General features: G+C 35.7%; 1 protein-coding gene across 1 annotated transcript; it reads left to right on the forward strand.

Annotated features, from left to right (window-relative positions):
• Positions 1-522: 522 nt before the first annotated feature.
• Positions 523-3,830, forward strand: LOC141317318 (A-type voltage-gated potassium channel KCND1-like). The gene is made up of 3 exons (XM_073833059.1): positions 523-643; positions 767-1,005; positions 2,011-3,830. Exons 2-3 carry the CDS (start codon positions 803-805, stop codon positions 2,213-2,215), a joined length of 408 nt encoding a protein of 135 aa, XP_073689160.1. The 5' UTR covers positions 523-643; positions 767-802; the 3' UTR covers positions 2,216-3,830.
• Positions 3,831-8,966: the final 5,136 nt, after the last annotated feature.

Here is an 8,966-nt window from a genome sequence, read left to right on the forward strand (position 1 = left end):
ATGTAAATACATAATTATAACTATTATATATATAAATATATATAATTACAAATATTTACAAAATAAATATAGAATAATTATATTATTTATAACACACAAATTACAATTATATATATATATATATATATATATATATATATATATATATTATTTCATAATTAAATCATTATTTTAACCTTTTATAGTGATTTATCTTTACACTTTTTATATAATTTAGAATGATATGTTCTGACTAATTCCCATAGGAGTCCATAATGATTATAAGGCCAAATTTAGACCAAAAGGTTGGACTATGTTTTATATATACAGTATAGAACTACATTGGAGATGACGGTGAACAAAATGTTTAGTGAACTTTTGTTCTTTAACAAAAATAAACCTGAAGTAATGCTGATGCTGAACATCCTCTGAAGGCTCTAAATAGTCGTGGTCTCTTTAAATAGATTTGTGTCCACTTTAGATTGATGTTTTAAGGTGCGTTGCTGGTATCTAAAGACATAGTTTTTGTGGATCGTCCTAAATAATCTCCTGTGGTGTTTTTATCTCTCAGGATCGGGACAGTGACAGCGCTCTGTGTCTGAAGAACAGATCTTCCTTTGAGCACCAACACCATCACCTGCTGCATTGTCTGGAAAAGACAACAGTAAGTACAACTCAGTCTGTTACTGGACACAAATTATGATTAATTTCTTCCTCAAAATATCCTACAGGCTTCTCCAAGTGCAGAAGGTTTTTATAATGAATTTCCTTCTGTAATGTCCAACAGAATCATGAGTTCACAGACGAGCTGACGTTCAGTGAGATGTGTATGACTGAGTCGGTGGGCTATCGCACCAGCCGCAGCACTTCCATCTCCAGCCAGCAGGGGATGTCAACGTCCTGCTGCCCCCGCAGGGCTAAGAGAAGAGCTATCCGCCTTGCAAACTCCACCGTATCCGTCAGCCGGGGCAGTGTACAGGAGCTGGACACTCTGCAAGTGCACAAAACCTCTGCTGGACCCCAAAGGTACAGCAATACAAAGACCCTAATGATATATGTGACCCTGGATCACAAAACCAGCATGGGTATGTTTGTAGCAATAGTCAAAAATGCATTGTATGGGTCAAAATTATAGATTTTTCTTTTATGCCAAAATCCATTAGAATATTTAGTAAATATTATGTTCCATGAAAATATTTTGTGAATTTCCTACTATAAATATATCAAAACTTAATTTTTGATTAGTAATATGCATTGCTAATAACTTCATTTGGACAACTTTAAAGGTGACTTTCTCAATATTTAGATTTTTTTGGCACCCTCAGATTCCAGATTTCCAAATATTGTCCTATTCCAACAAACCACACATCAATGGAAGGCTTATTTATTCAGCTTTCAGATAATGCATAAATCTCAATGTCAAAAAACTGACCCTTATGACTGGTTTTGTGGTCCAGGGTCACATGTGTCATTATTCAATTTCAATTTTGCTTAAATAAAAGGAAAAGTATTATTAGAGCCATTATGAAATTTTGCATTTTGTATTATTTTTATAACAATTAACCACATTTGAGATTAGGAGCACTCCCTTTAAGAGAATGCTCCTAATCTCACCTCGTGACCTGTATAAAAAACACCTGGAAGCTAGAAATCTTGCTGATTGATAGGGGATCAAATACTTATTTCACTCATTAAAATGCAAATCAATTTATAACTTTTTTTTAAAATGTGTTTTTCTGAATTTTTTTGTTGTTATTCTGTCTCTCACTGTTCAAATAAACCTACCATTGAAATTATAGACTGATCATTTCTTTGTCAGTGGGCAAAAGTACAAAATCAGCAGGGAATCAATTTTTTTTTTCCTCACTGTACGACTACAAAAAAAAAAAAAAAAAAATTATGGAAAAATAACTTCAATCTGTAACAATTAAGATGATATCCCTTCTAATCTATAACTCTTTTCTTCTGAATATGTCTGTGAACGCATGTATTTGTGTGTGTGTGTGTGTGTGTGTATGTGTCTCCAAACAGCCGCTCCAGTCTGAACGCCCGGACAGAAGACCTGAAGCTAAACTGTGACGATAGGGATTTCACAGCGGCTATAATCAGTATACCCACCCCACCCGCCAACACCCCCGACGAGAGTCTGCCGCCCTCTCCTGCCATTCCCGGAATCTTACGCAACTCTCGCTCTACTTGCTTCACCCATGAGACAGTGAAGATCTCCTCCTTATAACCGCCACAAGCACACAAGCATCCCCCTCTTGCACAAAACGGAAGGAAGTGACGGGGGGCTTCTCCCAGGAAAGACCGACCGCAAACGCCACAGAAAAGACAAAGTGCATCTCGTAACGAATCTGCTTCATTCCAAAATCGACAATTCGACGTGGACTCGCATGAGCTGACGTGTTTCTCGTGCCCCCGGACAATGTGGGGGAAGACTGAAAAGACTAACTTAACCGCATTTTACGATAAATCAGCAGTTATAATGGCACAGAAGGCCTTTTACTTTTAAAGATATGCAATGTTTCAACAAGCAGGAATTATGCCTATACGTCCACTGCGTAATACAGTTGCAGGAGAGATTACAAAAAGCTGGAAAGTACGTCGATATATCGAACCCGTAGATCTTTGCAGGGAAAAATACAATTACAGTGGCTGAGATAGAGGAAGTGGTGTATATGTATCAATATTTGTATCATACCTCTTTAGATCACATGCATCTTCAAAACCCCACAAAAAAAGACGAGATTTCAGACCCAAACATGCATGTTGTTGTATAGTAGATACCATGGCAGAGAATGGAGCCGCCAACATGCTACTCTCACATACTTTTGCATGGTACTTCTTTTACCTCCGTTTCGTTTGTCTGTTTTCTTTCTTGACATTGATGAAAAAAGACGATATTTACAGAGTATTAAAGATCAAACGTGCTGCACCAGATGTGCACATTAGAGAAAAAAAAAGAACGATAAACATAAAAAAACAACAAAAACATTCAGGCATGTTCTTTGCAAAAATCTGAGGTCGGACAATGAGTGTGTGTGTGAGCGTGTGTGAGTGTGTGTGTGTGTGTGTGTGTGTGTGTGTGTGTGTGTATGTGAGAGAGAGATGGGCGATTGGGAAGGACTTGTGTTATTTGATCACAGATATGCATGGATACCGTTGTAGGTATTTTTATGTGTTTTCTCCCATGGAAAATGAAAGGTTTCTATAGCATTTTAAAGCGAATGGAGGGCGTTTACCACTGTCATCAAGTTTTACCGCAAGTAATTAGAGTTACTTCAACTTATTTTTCATTTGGCTCGGTAATTAAGTCTAACCTTTAAAACCTAGCTAGCTATTTTTATACAATAGCTTATGCATCAAACACGGCTACGTATCGGTCCGGTGAACCATTTCTCGAATTTGTTTTAAAGCTCATCTGTTAATGTTTATTTTAAAAAATCATAAGCAGCAATGAGACAGGCAATAATAGTGTAATTATTTTTTATTACTACTACAGAGCAGAAGAGAAAGATACAATTATATATGGAAATTAGTACTAAAGAGGAGGAAAATGCAAATTTGCACTTGACTGTGATATGATAACAAAAATATATTTGTTACTCTGTTTACAAGCATTGTTTCTAAGTTATTTTTACGTTCGTTTTGATTCTGTCTGTTTCTCTCTCTCTCTCTCTCTCTCTCTCTCTCTCTCTCTCTCTCTCTCTCTCTCTCTCTCTCTCTCTCTCTCTCTCTCTCTCTCTCTCTCTCTCTCTCTCTCTCTCTCTCTCTCTCTCCAGCTTCATAAAGCAGTGTGAAGTGGTAAATTTAGTAATTGGTCAGGCACCTGCTCATTTTCAGCAGGGGGTGTTGGATGAAACGGCTCCCGGTAGGAGATTAAAGAGTTAGATATCAAAAGCACAGAGGTGTAAAGTCTATTCCACAAATAAAGTGAACAGAACTCAGTAAACATGGTGTGTTGGCTCTCAATCGCATTTAAGCATACGCTTCAGTTGTTTTGTTTGAAATGTGTCATTATTGAATATCAACAGTGGCCCCAGAAATGTCTGAATGTCATCAGTCTTAAGATGTGCTGACACCGTCTGGCATTTTATAGTCCTAATCTTAAACGCAATGTTCGGATGTTCACTTGAAAGACTCGTGGTTAATAGTTTTCTGGTTTTCTCTTGAGGGAGTGCTGTGTAATTGGCTATCAATTTGCATAATATGAGAATTTGCCATTAAATCATAATAATTTAGCTGAGCATAATTACCCACACTGCAGCCAATGATTTACTGTTAAGTCAACATGAAATGGCATTAAAAAGCCATTTAACGTCTAAAATGTGATATTTCAGAGACAAACAGAATGCTAAAAATATGTAGGGTGGGACTTTCATCTTTTGGGAATTCATGAATCAATTGTGGATTTTAAAAGTGCAATGAAAAGTAAATATCAAAAGATCTTTTATTCCATATTGTGATGTACAGTACATGTGTAATGGATTATTGGAAAAGAAAAACAAAGGGTGGGAACTTGGTTCTTTGCATCGGTTGCTGATTAGATTTTGAGATAAAATGGAGGAAGATGAACATGACTTTGCAGGGGCAGGATTTAAATGGATAGTTCACCCAAAATCGAAACTTCTGTCAATAATTACTCACTCTCATGTCGTTCCAAGACCTCCAAGACCTAAGACCTTCATTCACCTTCGGAGCACAAATTAAGATATTTTTGATGAAATCTGAGAGCTTTCTGACCCTGCATAGACAGCAAAGCAACTGACACGTTCAAGGCCAGTGTTGTTTTTGACAACCATCTTAGATTTAGTCTTAGTCTTAGTCTTTTGGACTAAAATGCTTCTTAGTTTTAGTCAAATTTTAGTCACTTCTATATGTGATAGTTTTAGTCCAATTTTAGTAGACGAAAAGTGAAAAAGGTTTTATTCTAGTTTTAGTCGACGAAAAGTCAAAAAGGTTTTAGTCTAGTTTTAGTCAAAAAAAGGGTCTTTTAACAAATTAGTCTTTGTTAAAAGTAGTCTTTTAACAAATTAATGTAGGTCAGTAAGTATTTTGCTGTTGGGTAGTGTCACTTATAAGTTCTGAAAATAGCAGATCTATAGTTCAACACAATGTGAGCTTCCGGATCGACTATTTTCACCAATAATTACAATAATGAAGGAATGTTTTAGAACATAAAAGACAAACAAGGATAGAATGCTAAAACGGCTTGCCATACTAGTATAGCAAAGAGTATTTAATGCTAAAACGGCTTGCCATAGCGTCAGATAATTTTTAAGTTTTAATTGGCATGCACAATAAGCGGAAATGTCATGCATTTTAAACGTCTGACGGACCACCCACTAACATTTTCGTCTATTCTCGTCTCGTCAACGAAAACTCACACACGTCTCGTCATGTTTTAGTCATCAACGAGCCATTTTTATCTCGTCATCGTCTCGTTACCGTCATGAAAAAAAGTGGCGTCAACGAAATGATTTCGTCATCGTCATCGTTGACGAAAACAACACTGTTCAAGGCCCGAAAGGGTAGAGTCCATGTGACATCAGTCGTTCAACCGTAATGTTATGAAGCTACAAGAATACTTTTTATACACACACTGTAAAAAGTTTTCACCAGTTTCAACTTAAAAACTTAAGTTTAGCAGCTGCATTAAAATTTTAAGTTAAATCAACTTACAAGTCATTTTAACTAATTGTATTGTCCTAAGTTAAAATGAATGGTAGTTTTAAGTTGAAACTGGTAACAACTTTTTACAGTGCAACGAAAAAAAAAGAGTGACTTTGTCCAACACGAAACGTGTGGTCCTCTCGTGAACGTCCGTCGAAGACTGACACAAAAGAGAAGTAATTGTTGAAGATGAACAAAGGTCTTACAGGTTTGGAATGACATGAGGGTGAGTATTTAATGACCGAATTTTCATTTTTGGGTGAACTATCTCTTTAAGCGGACTAAATGATTGAAGAAGTCTTTTATAGTAGGACAATAATTGTATACCCCCCAATAATGGACCCTTTTCACACACGTCACACACGTCATCACCGTTAATCCTGCAAAGTACATATTTTCATTAAAAAATGTATGTACATTTATAACACTATTACTTTGTATTATATTACCTAAAAAAAAAAAAACAATAACTAGCTAATGTGAAGACTGATGGTAAATTTTAAATTGCTCTTTCTTCTGACTGATGATATGAGTGTTTCTCTGTAAAAACATGTTTTTTTTGTTTTGTTTTTTGCTATCTGAGCAAATGTGAACACCATGTTGTAATTACCTTAGACTCGAGATGACAACACGTGACTTTCTATTTGAAGCTGTTCTCGGACTGGGAATTATCCATTTCTATCCACCTTTTTCCTTAAAGAAATATTTCTCTTTCAGAACAAAAATGTACAAGATACAGATGTACAGATAATGTACTCACCCCCTTGTCATCCAAGATGTTTATTTCTTTCTTTCTTCAGGCGTAAGGCAATTATGTTTTTTGAGGAAAACATTTCAGTATTTTTCTCCATATAATGGACTTCTATGGTGCCCCCGAGTTTGAACTTCCAAAATACAGCTTCAAATGGCTCTAAACGATCACAGCCGAGGAAAAAAGGGTCTTATCTAGAAAAACGATCGGTTATTTTCTAAAAACAATAACAAAGTACTTTATTACCTCAAATGCTCGTCTTGTGTAGCTCTGTGTGTACTCTGTGCAGAGATTAAAAAAAATCTATAAATTGTAAATGTTTTTAGAAAATAACCGATCATTTTCCTAGATAAGACCCTTCTTCCTCGGCTTCCTTGGGATCATTTAGAGCGCTTTAAAGCTGCATTTAAACTGCATTTTGGAAGTTCAAACTCAGGGGCACCATAGAAGTCCATTATATGGAGAAAAATCCTTAAATGTTTTCCTCAAAAAACATAATTTCTTTACGACTGAAAAAAGAAAGTCATGAACATCTGAATGACAAGGGGGTGAGTACATTATCTGTAAATTTTTGTTCTGGAAGTGAACTACCCCTTTAATGCATAAGTAATCCTATGGGGTGAGACTTTAGGTTCATTAGCCGCTATCTGGAAATAATGAGAAGAATAACAACTTGCAGTAAACGGTAAAACTGTTCGCACTACAAAACCAGTGTGTTAATAATCAAGATAACATGGTAAGACACAGCAATCTGCAATATCAATCAGCAAAAAGGGTTGTTTTGCACAGCCAATAACAACAGCACTTATTGCACAATTAATGTATTACTGAATACATTGTTTTGCTAAATTATGCTGTCTAAACCACTGAAAATACATGTGGAAGCTGATAAATCATAGAAAAGGACTTAGTAAGAAGGAAAGGGCATGATATTTTGACAAACCAAAGTTAGTAGGTGGTAAGCTACCTAGTTACAAGCAGTATTAATTAAGACATTAGCCTAATATTTCACCTACCTGACTGGAAATGATAAGAACAAACAAGAATGTTGTCAAGATTCTTGCCCTGGAAATCCTGGTTCAGTTTGACAGTTCCTCAAACAGTTTTTTGCAGTCTTCTCCTTGATTTGTTATAACTTTACTCCCAAAATTTTTCCCGGTTCGACCGATTAGTACAGCCCAAAATATGACAATAATTGACCATTTTCAGTAGCAATAATCAGCAAAATTTGAGTTGCGTTCGGTTCAGTGACATCGTTTACGTAAAGTGCCTTTAATATGGTCGATTGATGACAAAACACTCTATTATCCCTACCAGTATTTTAAATCTGCAATTCACTGCACATAGTTCTTTTTGTTGACAAAATGGTTTAAAAGTTACATTTTTAGGCTGGTCTGTTTCAGTGGTCTTCAATGTCAAAATTAAATGAGATGAAACAAGATGAATCAAATCAAAGTAGGAGGAGTTTAAAAACTGTTCACAGAAGCAGAGCGCGAACTCTAAACGCTTAAAAGTAGGAAAACATTTAATATTTGACTACTGTTTTACAATAGAAATGTTAAAATAGTAGTGCTGCAAACTACCCGAATTTGTTTCTCAAATAAGGCCGTTTTAAAGATAAAATGTCTAATTTAACTTTACGGGATTCATATAAGTGAATGTAGCGTGACAAGAAACGTTTTGCGTTTTCGACATATAAAAAATAGTTCAAAATGAGTATTCATCCCGAGTCCCGACTATATTAGAAGTAGTTTCCTTCACGGTTCAATTTCTTTATGCTTTATCTTTGATATTTTTACTTAACATCAATTAGCTGTTTGTTTTCATACTGTTGTGTTTACAAATGTTGGTATTATTAACACAAAAGAAGACATTTTGAAGAATAGTCAGGTCTAAACTGCATTAGACCCTTTTACATCGTGTTAATGAAATAAAAAACATTCGCTGAAACATTTTTCCACAGGAAGAAGTCGTGCAGGTTTGGACGGACATGAGTGAGTAAAATTATTAAAGTGTTTTCATTTTGGGGTGAACTATCACTTTAAGTTTCTTGACATAAATTATCTTTTCCTTTTCCCTCTTCCCCACGTTTAAGATAACTATCATTTCATCTTCAGCTCTCTATAAAATGAACAACCCACAGATCAACATCTACATTGAGAAGCCACAGACTGTTTATCCTTCCTCTCTCATCTTCTTGCTTCTCCTTTTCTCTTAAGACTGCTTGCAAGAACACTAAACAGAAATACACTAAAATAGTACCAAATAATCACCGTTTTCTTCCTCTTTCGTACATTTGCTACGAATGAGTCGTATGGCCTGTGAAGGACTTGAAATGTTTACGCAACACTGACCTCTAGCGGCAGATGCAGTAATGGTTTAAAATTTGTCATTACTTATCCACACATATGTGACCCTGGACCACAAAACCTTACGTCTTAAGTAGCACGGGTATATTTGTAGCAATAGCCAAAAATACATTGTATGGGTCAAAATGATCGTTTTTTCTTTTATGCCACAAATCATTAGGATATTAAGTTAAGATCATGTTCCATGATGA

This window comes from Garra rufa, unplaced genomic scaffold (genome assembly GCF_049309525.1).
Source record: "Garra rufa unplaced genomic scaffold, GarRuf1.0 hap1_unplaced_714, whole genome shotgun sequence".
Lineage (NCBI taxonomy): Eukaryota > Metazoa > Chordata > Actinopteri > Cypriniformes > Cyprinidae > Garra > Garra rufa.

Coding starts and splice junctions, on each gene's coding strand:
- LOC141317318 (XM_073833059.1), top strand. CDS start 803: ATGTGTATGACTGAGTCGGTGGGCTATCGCACCAGCCGCAGCACTTCC. Junction 1,006..2,010: donor ACCTCTGCTGGACCCCAAAG/GTACAGCAATAC, acceptor GTCTCCAAACAG/CCGCTCCAGTCTGAACGCCC.